Here is a 20,838-nt window from a genome sequence, read left to right as displayed (position 1 = left end):
TGCACTGCAACAAGAGAAGCCACCACAATGAGAAGCCCTCCCACCACCATGAAGAATAGCCCCCCACTTGCTGCAACTAGAGAAAGCCCACATGCAACAACGAAGACCCAACACAGCCAAAAATAAAATAAATAAAATAAAAATAAAAAAAATAATGGGTCTCATCTGAGGTTTAGAAGTACTGTCCTGGAAGTCATAAAACTTGGGATTTGCCATTCTTATTTTGTAGAGCACTTAACACACATGTTTCATAGTCTTGAATTTTTTAAGTTAATTTTCACAAGCCATTTGAGTACATAAAATAAGATGTTATATAGTATCCCATCGAATTTTTTTTTGCTGATGCTTTATCTTAATAGTTCAGAATTCCAGCAAAGAGACAGACATATTAATAATAGGAATTAACTTTGTTGCTTGATCATTGAGGAAACAGAAATAAATCACGGTTGCTGCATAATAGTTTAAACTCACATTTGCAGTTTAGTGTTTATTTTAAGAAAGACCACCATAAATTATCCCGAGGTAAGCCTGTTAAAGTTGACCTACCTTGAAAGGATTTTTTTCCTACATTCTTATATTGAATTAAGTAAAAGAGATATGAAAAATCATTCTTTAGGATGTGACTTTTTTAGGTTCTCTGAAAAGACCTTGAAGCAGCCCCATGAATTAAATAGTACTGTAATATAAATTTTTCCTTTGTGCTAACATGGAGACTCAAGAAAAACAGAGATTATATGATCCATGCAAAGTAACTAAGGAAGTTACTAGAATGTTCCCCCAAGTAACTATAATACTTCTTCATTTGAGAAATGATTATGTAGGGAGAGGGATAAATTAGGAGTTTGGGATTAGCAGCTATAGGCTACTATATATAAAATAGATAAACAACAAGGTCCTACTGTATAGCACAGGGATCTATATTCAATATCTTGTAATAATCTATAATGGAAAAGAATATGAAAAGAATATATGTATTCACTTTGCTGTACACCGGAAACTAACAAACACAACATTGTAAATCAGCTATACTTCAATTTAGAAAACTAAAAAAGAAATTGTCAATTCTAGTTCAAAAACCTTAAAATATTTTTCTACATGTATGTTACTCTTGTCAACAGAAACTATTTTTATGATGAGTTTTACTCTGAAAGGAAACTCAGAGATATCCTGTTTTTCATGAAGTAAATTAGACTTAACCTGAGAAGTGGAATCAATTTTTGAAATTTTTGTTGGATTTATGTAGTTTTAAAAATAAATTTACAGTTTTCAAAGTTTTTTAATTTAAAATTGGATTTGCTTTTAACTTTTATGTTATCAGTATGTCTAATATATACCAGAAATCCTGTGAAATAAAGAAACTTATTCTGAAGTGTTTAAATTTTACAACTTTGAAACCTTACTACACATAAAGTATGATCTTTTCTGTATTTTCCCTTTAGGGTTTTTTGTCATATACATAGTTTACATAGTCATAATTAACATAGTAGATAATTATTTGTATATTGCTTTGTTCACCTAGCATTAGAGCCTATCCATCTTCCCAGTTTACAATTTTATAATTTGTAAATGCTATGTAATAATCTTTTGAGTTCATATAGTATAATTGAACGATTTCACCGCTGTTGACTAAATATTTCACTTTTACTATTTTAGTTTTACAAATAATACCATTATTATATGACTCTCTACATTTTAGATGGTTTACTGAATATAGATTTCCAGATCTGTGACAAAATTGACTTGAGCAAGAACAAGAGAGGTTATATCTTTTCTGTGGCAAGAGTGAATCGCCTTGTTTTGTCCAGATCTTAGGGGAAAACTTTCAGTCTTTCCCCATTGAGTGTGATAATAGCTGTGGATTTTTCATAAATTCCCTTCATCATGTTGAGGACATTCCCCTCTACTAGTTTCTTGCGTATTTTTAACATGAACAGATGTTGGATTTTGTCAAATGCTTTTTCTGCATCTATTGAAATGATTGTATTATTCTTATTTTTTATTCTATTAATACGATATATTAATTTTTTGATATAAACCAACTTTGCTTTCCTGGGATAAAGCTCAGTTGGTCATGGTGTGTAATTCTTTTTATATGTAACTGAATTGTTTGCTAGTGTGTGTATATATATATGTATATATGTGTGTGTGTGTGTGTGTATATCTATATATCTATCTATCTATATATATAGATAGATATATATATAGGCCATGCTGAGCGGCTTGCAGGATCTTAGTTCCCCAACCAGGGATTGAACCCTGGCCCAGGCAGTGAAAGCGCCGAGTCCTAACCACTGGACCACTAGGGAAGTCCCAGTTTGCTAGTATTTTTCTTGAGGATTTTTGTATCCATATTTCTGAGAAATATTGGCCTGTATTTTTTTGTGTGTTATACTACTTTATAAACATCATACTAGAAACAAATGCATCTAGGCAGGAACACATTGCCCTTTGTTGTTTATTAGATTCGTTCTTCAGAGGCAGACTACAGAGCCTTAGGAAAAATTACTTAATTTCTTTACTTTTTAAATTTTATTTATTCTTGGCTGTGTGGGGTCTTTGTTGCTGTGCACAGGCTTTCACTAGTTGTGACAAGCGGGAGCTACTCTTTGTTGTGGTGCGCAGGCTTCTCATTGCGGTGGCTTCTCTTGTTGCGGAACACAGGCTCTAGGTGCTCAGGCTTCAGTAGTTGTGGCACACAGGCTCAGTAGTTGTGGCTCGTGGGCTCTAGAGTGCAGGCTCAGTAGTTGTGGCGCACGGGCTTAGTTGCTCCGCAGCATGTGGGATCTTCCCGAACCAGGGCGCTCACCCGTGTCCCCTGCATTGGCAGACAGATTCTTAATCACTGTGCCACCAGGGAATTCCCATTTGTGACGGGTTTTTAATGTTGTTATAATCTACCTAAAATACATATTAATGCCTATGAATAGTTTGTTCCAGTTGGATGTTAATAAAGATGTCATGTGCAAGAGGAGTTAAACATATTTAATGTCACATAATCAACCATTTATAAATATATTTATAATATAATAATATATAAATACTACCATTTTTCTTAAAATGGAAAGTTCTGGAAATCAGCCTCTGATTATAGTTCTGCTCAACAGCAGTATAATTTTCCGTAGAGGAGGATACTTACTATTTTGAAAGGCTAAAAGCATTTTTAACTAAGACTGTTTCTTTCCATTACCCTAAACAAGTTATTAGTTTGTATAATGTTGTTTCTTGTTGCAAATTAATATTTGGGATTGTATACTCTGTACTTTGCTGTGTTTGAAATATCTATAATAAAAATTTTTAACATACCAGACCAGGTTAAAGAATTAAATCTTCTGACAAGTTATAATTTGAAAATAAAGGCATTCATAGGAGGCAAGATTGTTGACTGGTTATGGCCTGGTAGGGTTAAAATTTTTGTTTGACACAGACAGTGAAAGGAGGCTGTTATATGGTTCTTGATTTAATCAGCCTCTGAATAAATTATAATGAGAACATCTTACAGTTTTGTGTGTGCTAACATAAAGCTAAAGAGGAGAGGGACTGTAAATTCAGCCTATGAATTAAAGCTTTTTTGACTCTTGACTTTATGAAAATGTCAAAGAACTGACTAAGAATCGGTGAACTTACACTATGGAATGAAAATATATTCTGTTTATTATTAAGTATAACATATATATAGTATATTATGGTACGTAATAGATATTTTTCTGTTAATTACCAACTCATTTTCAACTCATTCTAAGAAAACACTTTAGCCAGATGTGGCTATGATGAATGTTGGGTTTTTTTGGTTTGTTTGTTTTTTGGTTTGATCCAGGGAGCTCTTTTAATTAAGTTTTGTTGATCAAAATGGAACTCATGCTGACTGCTTTTTTGCATATCCCTATTACATTAAGTTAAAATATATTGTTTTTAGAGTAGAAGTGATTTTGTTTTGCATTTTGCTATCTTCTGGATGTATGCTGTCATTTTCACTCCACGAAAGAATAGCTATTGTGTATTAATTACACATATGAGCCCTACTGTTTTACACCCCTCAACCCCTTATTTAATTCTCACAGTCATCCTATAATGTAAGTAGGTATTATTTCTACTTACAGATGACCAAAAAATGGATTCTGAGGGGATAAAGTTACTCTGCCTACCTTGGTCTCTCTGACTTCAAAATATAGTGTTTCTCAGAGTTAGATAAATCCTATCAATTTAGAATATTGAAAATCAAATCCTTTTAAAAAAGGGAAATCCTCTTCCCAAGGATTTATTTACTGGTTTTTCATGGGAGTGTTTTATGGGCTACAATAAAGTGTGCTGTGAAATAAAATGAGTAAGTAGGTCAGATAATTCAAAGCTCCAGAAATTCCATAAAATGAATATTTTGACTCCTAAATAGCTGAGTTCACCAAAGAAAAATAAAGTGGCATTTATATATTTCCTAAAGAGTACATGTTTAAAAAGTAAATAGAAGATGCACATAAAAAGTAAATAATAATGTCACCCAGTGAGAAAAAAGCATGTGTTATAAATTATTCTTTGAATTTAATTCCAAGAAATATCGATCTCTGCTAATTTATTTGTTATCAAATGCAGATATTATAGTTCAGTTTTTTTTAGCAGACAATACTAAACTCAAATTTATTTCTCAAATGTAGTTTTCTTTGTTCTATACACAAAGCATCTATTTTTCATTTCCTGTATATAGTTTAGCTCTTTTAAAAAACCAGATGTGTTATGAATCTGAAGTAGTTTGTAAATTGTTTGAATCTCCAACTGCTTGAGATTTATAAAACTATATTTTGTCTCAAAGGAGTTGAGGTTAAGTAAGTAACTGAATCCTATGTTACAAAATTTCTTTCTCCACCTTTGTAGATAATGGGAATATACCCTACTCGTATAAGAGGAAGATTATTTAAAAGGGAAAAGGAAAGGAACTAATAAATTTGCCCTGGAAGATTATTTCAGAAGTGTCAGATTTGAGTTGGGGGAAAGTATATAGCCAAGGGAAATCACTTTCCTTTAGTGATATATTTAGTTTCAGTAAGTTTAAAAATTATGAGATCTTTGCCTCAGAATTATACAGGTTAATTTTTTTTTCTGTAGTTGACCTTGGCCTCAGTAACATGGTTAGTTCAGGTCATATTTAACTTTGTGTATTCATAAGTCATATATTTCAGGTTCAAGTTTTCCATTTTTAAAAATTTTTAAGAAAATATATCCCTTGACTTCTAAGGTGCATATCCTTGATGTTGTTTAATCATCTTTCCTAGTGAAAATGCAACTGCTGCTAATTGTTTTTCATTTATGAAGTGGGAAGATTATAGCTAATATTTTCCTGCCTCCAAAGATGTCATATTAGCCAGTTATATAAGTATATTAGCAAGCAGTACTATATTAACTAAGAGTGAACTCTCAATCTTGGTTATATCTGGAGAAACAAACCGTCTGGTATTTAAGTAGGGGGTCAGAGGTGGTCTTAGAGCCATGTCATCTTGCCATTGAAAGCTGGTAATATTTTTGTGATACCATGAAAGTAAATTTTCCTTGGAATGAAAGTAAAGACTGTGTCATGTGTAGTTTTCCTCACAAGTGAGTATTGTTAGGAGTACATTGTTAGCTTTATGCCCTTTAAGAGTAAGGACAGTTCGAGCAAAATGATGTCTAAATTGGTATGGGATGTTTATAAGCAAGTGTTTTTTTTAGTAGTTTCAGGAAATAGGATCTTCATACCTATTTTTCTTTTTCAAGGATTCAAGAATATAAAACATATATATAAATATTATATAAGATTCTACTGTACCTATTTTAATTTTGCTCTAATAATAAAGTATTTCAATGTCAATTATTAACATCAATTTTATGGTGATAAAGTTATGTGGAAGCACATATTAAAAGACACTCCTAGTTGATAAAGTAAGGTATTAGTTTACTGGTAGTAAAAATGTCCTGTCATAACTATTCTTTATTTCTTTGGTCCTCAGGTGTTGGTGTCTGTTCAGTCCCTTATATTAGTAGCTGAGCCTTATTTTAATGAACCAGGATATGAACGGTCTAGAGGCACTCCCAGTGGCACACAGAGTTCTCGAGAATATGATGGAAACATTCGACAAGCAACGGTTAAGTGGGCAATGCTAGAACAAATCAGAAACCCTTCACCATGTTTTAAAGAGGTATGTTTAATAAAATTAATGAAATACTTTATTAAAGACATAATAGAATATAGTTTAGGTATTATACTTCCCTTTATATCTGTGGTATACTAAAGTTAACTCTTGTTTTTAGTCTTGAAAAATCAGTAATAATATAGTACAGATGAATTTTTTAAACCATTTACTTCCTAAAAGGCATCTGACTATATTTTTGGACAGTTTTATTAATTCTTTATTTTTCATGGGTACTGTTCTACTAGCATACTGTGCTAGTTATTATGTTAGTATATGCTAGAATATGTTACTAAAATATTCTTCATAAAAATACTTTTTTATTAGAGATTAAGATACTTTCTAATTGTCGTGCAAATAGAAACTTTGCCCTTATACTAATATCTGTGTGTGAAATTGAAGAAAAAGACATTTTCTTTTCTTTAGGAAAAGTTGAACTTAGTTTCTGAAACCAGTCTTGATACTGTCACGTGCTTTCATTTTACCACATCCTGAAGTGTGGCTCTTTTCCTGTACTTAGTTATCTCTTCTTAGTCTGCCTAAAATATGATTGTATTTTTCACTTGTCACATCAGATTACTTCATCACATCTTACTTTAACTGTCATGAAACATTTTTCTTTCCTAAATCGTTTCCCTTGATCATCAGTTTCTTACGTTGTGCTAGAAACACAACACTTTAGACAAAGAATTGGCATATTTACCTGATAGAAAATTGATCTTTAATACAGTTGAGCAAATATTATGTGTGAACTCTATGTAGCATCACACGCGAAACTCTCCTCATTAAGTAGTATCGATGAATATACTCTGAAGGAATGTAAAAACGTTTCTTCCTTTTGTTATTACTAAATGAATTTGCACTTTGAATGACATAGTTGGGTATTTTACTTTTGCAAAGGCTTGTATTCAAGGCTGTGGGTAATTGCTTTTCCTAATATTACAGAAAATACAAACATGCATTTCTTTGTACTCTTAAGCATAATGTTCTGTCCCTTTTCAAGTTTGGATTACTTACATTAAGTAATTCATTTGGCAGCTGTGTGGAATATCAGCTGTTACTAGGTACTGCTCTAAGGTACTCTGAACTCAAGGAAAAGTGAAAGTCAGTTCCTGCCCTTGATAAACTTATATTCCTCCTGTTTGTATCATAAATTAATTTCTTAGTGCCCTGAAGACTCAAATAATGTATCCAGATATGTAAACTACTTGACAAGTCTACTAGAATATATAATAACCACCTCAAATTTAACACTGCAAAACTGCACTCTTGATTCTTCCTTTCTTCTCTCAGTAAAAGCACCATGGTCTAAACCCAAAACCCTAACCACGTGTGGCTTCATTCTTTTACTCACATACCACATTCAATCTGTTGACAAATTTCGTTCCACCATTCAAAGCATAATCAAAATTTGATAATAAAATATATTTTCGCTGTGACCAAAAAGGGCTTAATTTCCAAAATATACAAACAGCTCATACAACTCAATAACAAAAAAACAACCCAGTCAAAAAAATGGGCAGAAGACCTAAAGAGACATTTCTCTAAAGAAGACATAGAGATGGTCAATAAGCATATGAAAAGATGCTTAGCATTGCTAATTACTAGAGAAGTTCAAATCACATCTACAGTGAGGGAGGCTTCCCTGGTGGAGCAGTGGTTAAGAATCCGCCTGCCAATGCAGGGAACAGGGGTTCAAGCCCTGGTCCGGGAAGATCTCACATGTCGCGGAGCAACTAAGCCCGTGGGCCACAACTACCGAGCCTGCGCTCTAGAGTCCGTGTGCCGCAACTACTGAGCCCGCGTGCCATGACTACTGAAGCCCACACACCTAGAGCCCGTGCTCTGCAACAAGAGAAGCCACCGCAATGAGAAGCCCGCGCACCACAACAAAGAGTAGCCCCTGCTCGCCACAACTAGAGAAAGCCCGCACGCAGCAACGAAGACCCAACGCATCCAAAAATAAATAAATCAGTAAATTAATTAATTAAAAAAAAGAAAAACTACAGTGAGGTACCACCTCACACTGGTCAGAGTGGCCATCATCAAAAAATCTACAAGGCTTCCCCAGTGGTGCAGTGGTTGAGAATCCACCTGCCAATTCAGGGGACACAGGTTTGATCCCTGGTCCGGGAAGATCCCACATGCCACGGAGCAACTAAGCTCGTGTGCCACAACTACTGAGCCTGTGCTCTAGAGCCTGTGAGCCACAACTACTGAACCCACGTGCCGCAACTACTGAAGCTTGCATGCCTAGAGCCCATGCTTCACAATGAGATAAGCCACCGCAATCAGAAGCTCGTGCACCGCAACGAAGAGTAGCGCCCGCTCGCCACAACTAGAGAAAGCCCTGCGCACAGCAACAAAGACCCAACAGAGCCAAAAATTAATTAATTAATTAAAAAAAAAGATACATGCACCCCGATGTTCATGGCCACACTATTTACAATAGCCAAGACATGGAAGCAACCTGAATGTCCATTGATAGATGAATGGATAAAGGTGTGGTATATATGCAATGGAATACTACTCATCCATAAAAAAATGAAATAATGCCATTTGCAGCAACAAGGATGGACCTAGAGATTATCATACTAACTGAAGTAAGTCAGACAGAGAAAGACAAATACCGTATGATATCGCTTATATGTGGAATCTAATTGAACTTAAATCTAAAATGAACTTATTTACAGAACAGAAACAGACTCGCAGACACAGAAAACAAACTTATGGTTACCAAAGGGGAAAGGAGGTGGGGGAGGGATAAAGTAGGAGTTTGGAATTAGCAAATACAAACTACTGTATATAAAATAGATAAACAACAAGGTTCTACTGTATAGTACAGGGAACTATATTCGATGTTCTGTAATAAATCATAATGGAAAAGAATATGTATGTATATGTATAACTGAATTACTTTGCTGTATCCAGAAACGGACACAACACTGTAAATCAACTATACTTCAGTTAATTAATTAATTAATTAATTAATTGCCATGGCCAGCCTATTTCAGGCTCCCATTACCGGGACTTCCCTGGTGGTGCAGTGATTAAGACTCTGCGCTGCCAATGCGGGGGGCCCAGGTTTGACCCCTGGTCACGGAACTAGATCCCACATGCATGCTGCAACTAAATAGCCGGCAAGCCACAGCTAAGGAGCCCGCCTGCCGCAACTAAGACCCAGTGCAGGGACTTCCCTGGGTTAAGAATCTGCCTGCCAACACGGGACACGGTTTCGATCCCTGGTCTGGGAAGATCCCATATGCCAGTGGAGCAGCTAAGCCCATGCGCCACAACTACTGAGCCTGCACTCTAGAGCCTGCGAGCCACAACTACTGAGCCCGCATGCCACGACTACTGAAGCCCACGTGCCTAAAACCCATGCTCCGCAACAAGAGGAGCCACCACAATGAGAAGCCCGTGCACCACAACGAAGAGGAGCCCCTGCTCCCCACAACTAGAGAAAGCCCGTGCGCAGCAACGAAGACCCAACACAGCCAAAAGTAAATAAATTAATTTATTTATTTTAAAAAAAAACCTGGCGCAACCAAACAAATAAATAAATATTTTTAAAAAACCAAACAAAAAATCAAGCTACCATTACCTATTGCTTGAATTGTTGAAGTAGTTTTCTGATTTCGCTGCTTCCGCTTTGTCCTACAATGGTTCCCCATGCATAATCAGATCATCTCACTCCATTGACTTCCCATTAATTGAAGATGAAAACACAGAGTCCTTACCATAGCCTTCAAAGCTCTACATTGTCTGGCTCCTGTCTACCTATCCTTCAGCACCTCTAAGAGTTCAAAGGCTTTTGATACCAAATGTTAGGTTGTGGAACAACTGGAGCTCTGATACATCAATACTTTCTAACATATCAATACTTTCAGGTAATAAGCCTAATATATGCCTTATGACTAGCAATTCCATTCCTTGGTATATGCTCAATAGCCGTTGTGTACATATTGGGTGTAGAGAATGTTTATAACATTGCCAAAAATTGGAAACAGTCTGATCAGCAGAATGAATGGAGAAATCATGGAATTTTCATAAAGTGGAATACAGCAGTGTAAATGAGTGAACTCCTGCACACATTAAGATGGACAAATATCATAAACACAATAAAGAGCATAAGAAGCCAGGCACAAGAGTACTTTCTATATGATTCTATTTATAAAAAGTTCAAAACTGAGTTAAACTCATACTTAAAGAAGTTAGTATAGTGTATACTTTTCGATGAGGGTTAATGGTAAGAAGTAGCACAAGGGGGTCTTCCGGCGTACTTGGTAATGTTCTGTTTCTTATCTAAGTAGAGGTTGTTTTCTTGTGTTCACTGTGGGAAAATGCGTTCATTTACACACATGATTTGGGCACTTTTCTGTATATGTTAAACGTCAGTTTTTAAATGTTTTCAAAGAAATTTGTTAAGTATACACAGTCAGTGTAATTTGTTGGTTCATGCTTAAAGTTTTGTTTTCTGGAAGAATAAACTGCTAACACGGGACTCAGAGTGGGGACATGACTTTCACAAAAAGGAAATAAGTATAATTTGAAACAATAATTCTTTCTCATCTTTTAGAACCTAGCTCACATTAAAGGGGTACCCCTTGTCCATGAATGCTTTTCTAATTTTCCCAATCAGTTGTAGCCTGCTACTTTTTTAATTTCACGGGATTTGTTTTTGTTTCTTATTGTTGTTGTTTTGTATTTTTCAAAGCCTATCTTTTTCTTGTGCACTCATCTCCCATCTTATTCTGTGGTTACCATGGTTCTTCGTATCAGGTGGTTTCGTGCTCATTTTTGTATCCCTGTACGTATCAAACTCAATAACTTATCGGTGTTTTACGTCCATTCCCAGTTTTTCCTAATGATTTTTCCCTTGTAGGTATTATTGCCTTTTCTTTAGAGGAGACAAGCTCATTGGGCAACGTAGTAAGTAGCTCACCCAGAATACAGAATAATAATTCCAAAATAATCTATTTTCTAGCTTAAATTTGTCAAAAATAGACTTTTACTACATACACAGAAATTTTACTCAGTTTTTCAAAGAAAGAATTTCAAAAATCTGAAATATAAAGCACATTTATCACAAGGAGTTAAACGTCATAAAATAAAATCTTGTTCATAAGTTAACCAGAAGACAAAATTAAGAGAGTAATAATATTGCCTATTTTGGGCTATGTTCTGATTTCTGTGCGAATGCCTGTGATTGAGAATCTCTTTACTCATCTAAATGTTCTTTGAGTTCTCTTTGAAAGATAGAAATTGACAGTTTTTCTGTTGTCAATACTTTTTCTCCTGGTTATTCATTTATTTACATTTGCCTTCTGACTCTATTGTTTTATAGATGTCTTATGTTCTCTGGATAGGATTAACTACTGAAATGTCTGAGTGGGATTGGGCATTATTTTCTGCTTATAGAACTGGGTATTTCAACACAAGTAATCTGATGTCATAATCCTGATTCTTTCCTGTTAATAATGTAGAGTGTTCACCACATTGAGTTTTGTGGAGAGAAAAAAAATGCCATGTCTTTTAAATTTCATGTTTTTGTAATGCCACATACTTTGTCTTTTAAATTTTGACCTGATCACATTTTGTTCTCTTACTTGGTTTATTCTTAAGGTTATACATAAACATTTTTACTTGAAAAGAGCTGAGATCATGGCCCAGTGTGAGGAGTGGATTGCAGACATCCAGCAGCACAGCAGTGATAAGCGCGTAGGCAGGACCATGTCTCACCATGCAGCAGCTCTCAAGGTGAGTAACCCTCCCTAACAGGAGCCTTGTCGGTGGCTTTAAAAGAAGAGTTGTATATTCACTGACAGAACCGTGATGACCGCTAGAAAGAAACATTAAAGTCATTAAGTTCAGAGGTTACCCAGAAGTCTATAGAAAAGATACATTCCTTTTGACAATGAAGTGGCAGTTCCTAAAATTAGAAATGAGTATAGGGACTGAGCCAACAGAGTTTCACAGAGGTGTTGGACAATGATGGCAACAAAATGTGCTCCATGACAGTTTGCATTAGCTTTTCCCTGAGCCTCTTACCTTCCAGAATTTTATTACTTGGAGTAATGAGAGAGATGGTAGCTACAGAGCCTCCAACAGCTGATTGGTGGGGAAGTGTCTGTGATACAATCCTGTTTTGGGGGAGGTGAGCTGTTGTTTTCAACTAGGGCGTTCACAGAATGGAAATGCAGTACATGATGGCTTTGGAGATTTTTTTTTTTTTTTTTTATGTGGGAATCATACCTTCAAAGGCCACCCTTTTTCCCCTGCTTTGGGAGATACCTGTCTTTACTCACCTCTGTTGCTTTTATCCTCCACTGATTATGGTCATCTCTACTGGCTCCTTTCCTTCTAACTTTAAAAGTATCTTCACTTGAAATGATTAGATGATAATGATAAGGATTTATTAGGTTTTTTTATTGGTGAATTTTTTTAATGTCCCTATTTTTCAGGTTACATACAGAAATATTTATGAATGTAAAACCATACAATATCTGGGGTTTGCTTCAAAACAAAATGAGAAAAGTGGTGGTATTATAGATGAAAGAAGACTAGCTCTGAGCTGATAAATGTTGAAGCTCGGTGATAGATTCATGGGAGTTTATTTTATATTCTGCTTACTTCTGTATATGTTTGAGATTTTCCATTATAAAAACCTTTAAAAAGAAAATTTTTTTTCTCCTTAACATTTGCATCCCCTTAAGCTAGTTTTATTTTGCCCCTGTAATTATAAAAATGTTTCTCTCCTTTTACTACAAAAACTAGAGCTGTTAACACTTTTGCCTCCACTTTTAAATGACCCTCTCACCAATCAACATTTTGCAGTTGAATTTCCATTCTATGGAAGTTACCCACTATCCAGTTCCCAAAGTGACCCTGGCTCTGCTCTCTACACACCTCTGTCCCCTCCGTGCATCTCTCTCCCCTCCAGGCCTTTACAGATGCTTACTTTTGCCTGCTCTACTGGCTCACTTCTGTTCAGTTTTCAGCTTAAATTTCACTTCGTGGAAACTTGCCTTGACTTTTAAATTAGATGATTTCAGTATAATCTCTAGTAACACTGTTGCCTACTTAATAAAAACAGTCCTAACACTGGTCTAATGTTCCTTTTTTCTCTGTACTTCTCATCTGTGGGCTATCTTGGCTCCTCTTCTCACACTCTTAATTCTTTCAGCTTGTTTTTTCTTTCCCCTTCTCCTGAATGATTGTGTACCCGAAGCCTTCCTATTTGGCCCTTAGGACTATTTTATTCTCTTACTCTATCATTGTATCTATACCCCTGACATTGGCCATTTTCTCTTTAAAAGTGACTTTGCAAACTGTTGTCTACTCTTAGCTTTCTCAGAGTCATATTACTGGCATTTTTACTTGGATGCCCTGTCATCACTCTTCATTGAAGATCTAAAAAAGAGAACTTAGCTTTCTTTCAATCAAATTTTATAACTTTCTGTATTTTCTTAATTTTAAGCAACTTTTCTCTGTCTTAAAATCTTCAGATTTTATTTCACTCCCGCTTCATCTAGTATACTTATCTGGTCAGTGCTAGGTCCTATCAGTGCTGCCTTCATACAGGGATTCTCCTCCCCATTATTCTCCTCAGTTCCTATAGCTCAATCGTTTAGATATATCTTTCCCTTACACAAAACCTCAGTGGCTAAAGTCCAGCTTCTTTTGCTTTGTTATTTCAGTCAGTGTCTTGTTTTTATCTCAAATTCTTTTTTTTTTTTTTTTTTTTTTTTGCGATACGCAGGCCTCTCACTGTTGTGGCCTCTCCCGTTGCGGAGCACAGGCTCCGGACGCGCAGGCTCAGCGGCCATGGCTCACGGGCCCAGCCGCTCCACGGCATGTGGGATCTTCCCGGACCGGGGCACGAACCTGTGTCCCCTGCATCGGCAGGCGGGCTCTCAACCACTGCGCCACCAGGGAAGCCCTATCTCAAATTCTTATTCTTTGTTTCTGTAATGCCCTGATTTGGAAATCTCTATCCTGAATCAGTCCAAATTTATATCATCTCAGGTATACTTTTGCTGCTGAGTGCTACTTGAGAAAAGTATGCAGCTGTTCAGTTTAATTTCGAAATAAAGGCATAGTATTCCCACCTCAACTGGGCCTTCATAATTGTCCTTTTTTTTTTTTCTTCCCTAGTTAGTGCTTTCTTCTGTTGTCCATGGTGGAAGGGAAATTGGGGCTAGAAAAATTTCGAGTTACCAGTATGTAAATATACTTTGAAACCTTAAAAATGGCTGCAAATGTGGTGTTGTCTTATCTTGCTTATATGTCTTCTACTTCTAACCAGAGTTTAGGCTCTGTAAAATCAGAGATCATATAGTTGGTCCTCCATATCCACAGGGGATTGGTTCCAGGATCCCCTGCAAATACCAAAATCCACAGATGCTCCAGTCCCTTAGATCAAATGGCCTAGTACAGTCAGCTCTTTTTATCCAGCTGTGTCCTCCTTATTTTACACATTGCTTTTACATTGTTACTGTTGAGCACAGTGCCTTGTTCTATAAATGTTGGTTGATTTTCAAAGTCAGCTATTGACACAACTAATTTTCAAAGCCCTTGGTATGAGATTTGAGGTCATTTCTCTCCCACTAGAAATTTATAAACTAAAACTTAATGTTTGTAAACAACCAACCACTCTCTGTTAACATCTCTGTATCCTTCCCTGAATGGCAGTATGGGGTAATACAAAGTTATGTACTCTCTCTAGATCTTCTTTGTCATTAGCTTACATTTTAAAAAATTCTTATGATTAAATTATTTATAAGGTGTAAGCCAAGCATTACATGAGGCAATGAGTATGAAACATTTCAAACGTTTTACATAGGGCCTAGTTTTTATTCACTAAAATAACAGTGGTTTTATTTTATTTTATTTTATTTTATTTTATTTATTTTGCGGTACGCGGGCCTCTCACTGCTGTGGCCTCTCCCATTGCGGAGCACAGGCTCCGGACGCGCAGGCTCAGCGGCCATGGCTCACAGGCCCAGCCGCTCCGCGGCATGTGGGATCCTCCCAGACCGGGGCACGAACCCGTGTCCCCTGCATCAGCAGGCGGACTCTCAACCACTGCACCACCAGGGAAGCCCCGGTTTTATTTTAATTTATGGACTGTCTCTCAAAAATTTTAGTCAGAGGCAGCATGTATTACAAGTCAAGATGTTATTCTCTTTAAAACTATATATGGCAAATGACTGGTGTCCTCTAAGTCATTAGTAATGCTGTTTTTGTCACAGGTGTTGGGGCATTGGTAGGGTCTGTGGGCGTGCTACTCAGTACTCAGGGCTTATCAGCAGCATCAGTTACTTTGAGGTTAGACGTTTGTGCCAACTTTGTTCACTGCCTGTTAGAGCAGCTAGCTTAAGGAAGGTCTTAATAAATATTTCTAGACCTAATGCTTTGGGTTTTGTTTTGAACTCAACTCTTCCCTCCAGTGATGTTGTGCTAGTATCCCAGGGTTTACAATTCTAACATCACTCATTTTCCCCTGCGTAGCGTCACACTGCTCAGCTCCGAGAAGAGCTGCTGAAACTTCCCTGTCCTGAAGACTTGGACCCTGATGCCGATGATGCCTCGGAAATGTGCAGTGCCACAGCGGGTGCTGAGGAGACTCTAATGCATGATCAGGTCAAACCCAGCAGCAGTAAAGAACTCCCCAGTGACTTCAAATTGTGAGCTGCATTGATATGGACTTCATAGACGCAGAGGCTTTGAAGCACAAGCCAAATATGTCAATATTTGTATGTAAGAAACTAATTATGTAATAGGTAATGAAACTGAAACTATACTACACCCTTAAGGAGATCCGGTTTAATTCAAGGTGATCTTTTATTTACCTGTACAAGAGTGTAAACTTTTTTGTGCTTTTATTTTTCACTTGTGAGAACCACTGATTGGTATGTTCAACAAATTTGTGTATACAAAGAAATGGATAAATCACTGATTATATAAGGGAAACTACCTTAGGAAAGAATGTTTACTGAATTTTTTTTTTTTTTTTTACTGTAGAGTGAAGGGTTGTTAACAAAGAATATATATTGGTCATTCTTACAACTACTATTTAAAGTCAGCAACTTTTCACTGAATTTGATAGATTTTATGTTTGGCCATATCTTCGTGCTCATATTTGATTTCTGAAGACCTCCTACATACACTTCAATAAAAGTTAAATGGACATACTCCCTCTTTTTTGATTTACTGGTACATTTTTTAAATGATAAATCTGCCATAAAATACATTGTAGCTGGAGACTTGCACTTCTATGGATGAATTTATTACATTCAACGTATTTAATTTTATGCTTTCTAAAATTCTAAGATGCAGAAAAATAAATGAACTTGATTTTATTCTATGCCAATATTGGGCCTGTGAATGTATCTGTTATTTGAAATTAAGTATATGGAGAGGAATGGTCAATTTGAAAAGTCACTCTAAACTGAGTTTTTCCTAAAGGGCTCCTTTCTTCCTGGACTATCTGGTTTTATTACTAACGTCACATGTATGTGTTAAACATTGAGGCTCTGTAGAGCAGAGAGGATGTACCTCTCTGGTGCTGTTACAGTACATTCTGTACTTGCCATATAGGCTCATTTTCATGCAAATTCTTCCTAGAGCCAAATAAATAAAGACTTAGGTGTATTGGTATGTCTTGTTTCTAAAACAGTTTGCCATGGTGTGAAATGCTGTTTCTACAAAGAATTGGACACTTTCAGGAGCTACTCATGAGAAAGGGAAGGCTATTTTTTCAAAACCCGTTATCACAAAGGAAGAGCTAAGGTGATTCTTGATAGAGTTTATATAAAATAAACTGGCGTGTGGAAACCCTGAATCTGGAGCTGACCTGAAGGAGAAGCTGTATCCTGAGCAGTGAGTTACTCTCTGAAGGAAAAGGGGAACTAGGGATCGTGATACTCTCTCAACAAGGTACAGAGCTCCTTAAAGTGAATAAGGTGTGTGACCAGGAATTCAAAGGTTCCAAAACACACAGCATTAGGTCTAGTGGGTGATGAGTTACACAAGCATGACAAAATCGAGTCAGTTTATGAGAAAGCAGAGTCAATTAAATGTTGCTCACAGACCTGCTATCTTATATCTCAGTATAAAATTAGCAGCAATAAGTAGTAAAAGGACAGTCATCAATCCTCTAGGCCTTTTGTTTTTCGGTCTGTCAGGGTCCTGTCAGGGATAGATGATAAAATCTTCCAAGTATATTGTTTACCTCCAATTTGGGATTTTATTTTTAATCATTAAAATAAGGTAGGGTCATTTTCCCCATTTCACACCACTAGTCCTCAGAAAACTTTATAAAAGCGAAGTAACAATATCAGTACTATAAGTTCCAGTTCATGTTTTTTAAAAACCAAGACCTAAAGTCTGAATTTGAGACTTTAGTCTAATTTGGTTCCACCTGGAATATAGACTTTATAACAAACATTTGAGCACTCAGTTTGTCTAGGTACAGGTTCCTGCACTTGAGGATTGAATGACAAACATGAAAACATGTCAGTGCAAAATGGTAAGTTCTCTGATACTGTTATTTACAGGGTATATTGGGAGCACAGAGGAGGGACACCTACCTCGGACAAAATGTTGATGGGCACTGAGGTGATATGGTCAGGAAGAGCTTCCTAAAGGAAGATCTCCTGGACTTCCCTGGTGGCGCAGTGGTTAAGAATCTGCCCGCCAATGCAGAGGACACGGGTTTGATCCCTGGTCTGGGAAGATCCCACATGATGCGGAGCAACGAAGCCTGTGCACCACAACTGCTGAGCTTGCGTTCTAGAGCCTGTGAGCCACAGCTACTGAGCCTGCGTTCCACAACTACTGAAGCCCGTGCGCCTAGAGCCCATGCTCCACAACAAGAGAAGCCACCGCCATGAGAAGCCCGTGCACTGCAATGAAGAGTAGACCCGCTCGCCACAACTAGAGAAAGCCCACGTGCAGCGACAAGGACCCAATGCAGCCAAAACAAAAACAAAAACAACAACAAAAAAAGGAAGGTATCCTGAGTCTGGAAGGGTGAGGATAAATAAGTTAGCCAGGCAAAAAGAAGTTATTCCAGATACAAGAGAGCAAAAAGGAGAGCTTGAGTTAATGGTACCATGTTTGATACTATTGGACTTTAAGAGGCAAAGTGGGGATAGTTGAATGGGTGCGATGTGGGCTGTGGTGTCAGGAAGATAGGAGGGGATGGGTCATGGAAGAACTTGGTTGTCCTGTTAAGGAGCTTTGACATCCTGTAGGTGATGGAGGGCTGTCCAGTAGCTTTAATGAGAGGAGCAACCTGGTCAGATGGTGTTTCAGGAAGATCATTCTGCCACCTGTTGGGTGGCAAGGAGGTCAGTAGAGAGCCCACACTGGAGTCGAGGTGGTGGTCATAAACTAGGACAATGAAGGGGTGGAGAGGAAGGGACAAGTGACAGAGCTTGGGGAAATATGTATTTTTTGGTATGAGAATAACTTCAGGATGTTTACAGGCTGAGGAGCCAGGGGAGAAGGGTGAGTGTGAAGGCCTTGGAGAAGGCTGGAGCAGATGCCAGCAGACATGGGATGGCCTAGGTCCAAGAGCATGTGCGGAAATCAGTAAATCCAACAGGTCAGTTCATAAAACTATTAACTATGAAGTTGTGATCTTAAAGAGAAGTACAAATATAAACTGCTTAGTTAACATTTTAGTGTTAAGACCAGTATCCCTGAAGTCAGACAAATATAGAAAGTACTGTAAACGTTTTTTTCTTTTTCTTTTGGCTGCACCCGCTGCTTGTGGTATCTTAGTTCTGCAACCAGAGATCGAACCCGGGCCCTCAGCAGGCAGTGAGAGTGCAGGAGTCCTAACTACTGGACCTCTAGGGAATTCCCAACATTTTTTTCTTTGATGTCCTATAATTTGGTTTACTTAGGGTAAGATGGGTGAGGTGAAATATTCTAGTTAGTGGGTCAAACTGTGGTGAAGGGCCAAGGTTTTTGGTTACCTTTCTTTCCATTAGAGACCGGTACTTTATAAAATACAATGAAGACATTGCAGCATTGTCCTGTTGTTACTCACTTTCTGTACTTAGCCCACTGCCAACTGGTCGCAGTCTGTGGACTGTGGCTTGAGCGGCCCTGTACTAATTAACTCAAATGAGGGTTGGTCCCTAGCTAGGCATTGCTGACTGGCCATTTATTCCTTAAACCAAAGCTAATTATTTAGTAGACAAACTTCTATAGTTACATTTTTTTCACCATATTACATACTTTTCCACAATTAAGAGTTAATACTCTGGTACGTCCATGAGATTGGTTAGACCAAAAGATTCCAAGAAAGAAACAGACATGCCTGCTGGATCAGCCTAGAGATGGGAACAGACCCAGTTGCAGACCTTGGTGGAGCTAGATACTCAGCTGGAGCAGGCAGCCAGGGTACAAGACGACTGGAATGAGGAGCCTGGGCCAAGCTGCTGCACTGGTGTTTCAGTCTTAGACAAAATGGTCAGAACATGACAGGGCCTCAGGTTCATTTGGTTTCAGTAATACTGAGCTTTTTGAGTTGTTTTTTTTTTTCTCTTTTATGATAGTTATACTCTATAATGAACAGCTTACTAAGGAAAATTGGGAAAATACTGAAAAATACAACATGAAATTAAAACAATTTTCTGATATCTTTCTTCATAGTCTATTTTCAATACTTCTCTTTTCTATATAATTGGTATATTGCATGAACAATTTTATCACCTTTTTAACAATATATTATGCACTTTTTATCATAAAGAAAATTAATGGCGGGACATACCTGGTGGCGCAGTGGTTAAGAATCAGCCTGCCAGTGAATAGGACATGTGTTTAAGCCCTGGTCCGGGAAGATCCCACATGCCACAGAGCAGCTAAGCCCCTGTGTCACAACTACTGAACCTGTGCTCTAGAGCCCATGAGCCACAACTACTGAGCCAGCGTGCCACAACTACTGAAGCCCATGCGCCTAGAGCCCGTGCTCTGCAACAAGAGAAGCCACCTCAATGAGAAGCCTGCACACCACAAGGAAGAGTAGCCCCCACTCACTGCAACTAGAGAAAGCCTGCGCGCAGCAACAAAGACCCAATGCAGCCAAAAATAAATAAATACATTTATTTTTTCAAAAAATGACTGCATGATATGAATGTAGTTAACTAATCCCTTACTGTTGGACATTTAAGCTATTTCTATTTTGCTAATTATAAATAATGCTCTAATAACCATGGTCTATATCTTTTATTTCCTTATGATAAAGCCTAGAATTATTAGGTCAAAGGGTTTGATATTTAATGACTAATTGCTTTCCAGAGAGATTGTATTGATTTCACACTTCCAGGTTCAATTAATGTTCCTATTCCCTGGCCAGCATTGGAGATTATAACTTTTTAATCTGGAATTTTTATGTAGCATCATTAAACATGCTTTAGTCTGCTTTTTTTCCCAACATTGTTTATATCAATATTTATTAGCCATTTGAATTTCTACTTTGTCAATAATCAGTTTATACCTTTTCCCCATTTTTTTGTATTGTCTTAGGATGTTTTAATGTAAATGAGCTACTTGTGTGGTAGACTATTAATTTTTATCATATTTGTATGTTTTCCAGATGGCCTTTTAACTTTTAATTTTTCTCATAGAAGTTTTTTGTTTGTTTGTTTTAATTTGGCTGCATTGGGTC

General features: G+C 37.1%; 1 protein-coding gene across 1 annotated transcript in view; it reads left to right on the top strand.

The window, feature by feature from the left end:
* Positions 1-16,832, top strand: part of BIRC6 (baculoviral IAP repeat containing 6) — a 238,718-nt gene extending 221,886 nt beyond the window's left edge. The window contains 3 exon segments of the mRNA XM_081254965.1: positions 5,973-6,161; positions 11,778-11,912; positions 15,666-16,832. Coding sequence (XP_081111091.1) covers positions 5,973-6,161; positions 11,778-11,912; positions 15,666-15,845 — 504 coding nt within the window. The 3' untranslated portion in view covers positions 15,846-16,832.
* Positions 16,833-20,838: the final 4,006 nt, after the last annotated feature.

The sequence above is a fragment of the Mesoplodon bidens genome (assembly GCF_964165515.1).
Source record: "Mesoplodon bidens genome assembly, chromosome: 14".
Taxonomy (NCBI): domain Eukaryota; kingdom Metazoa; phylum Chordata; class Mammalia; order Artiodactyla; family Ziphiidae; genus Mesoplodon; species Mesoplodon bidens.
This window is presented reverse-complemented; position numbering and strand designations above follow the sequence as displayed.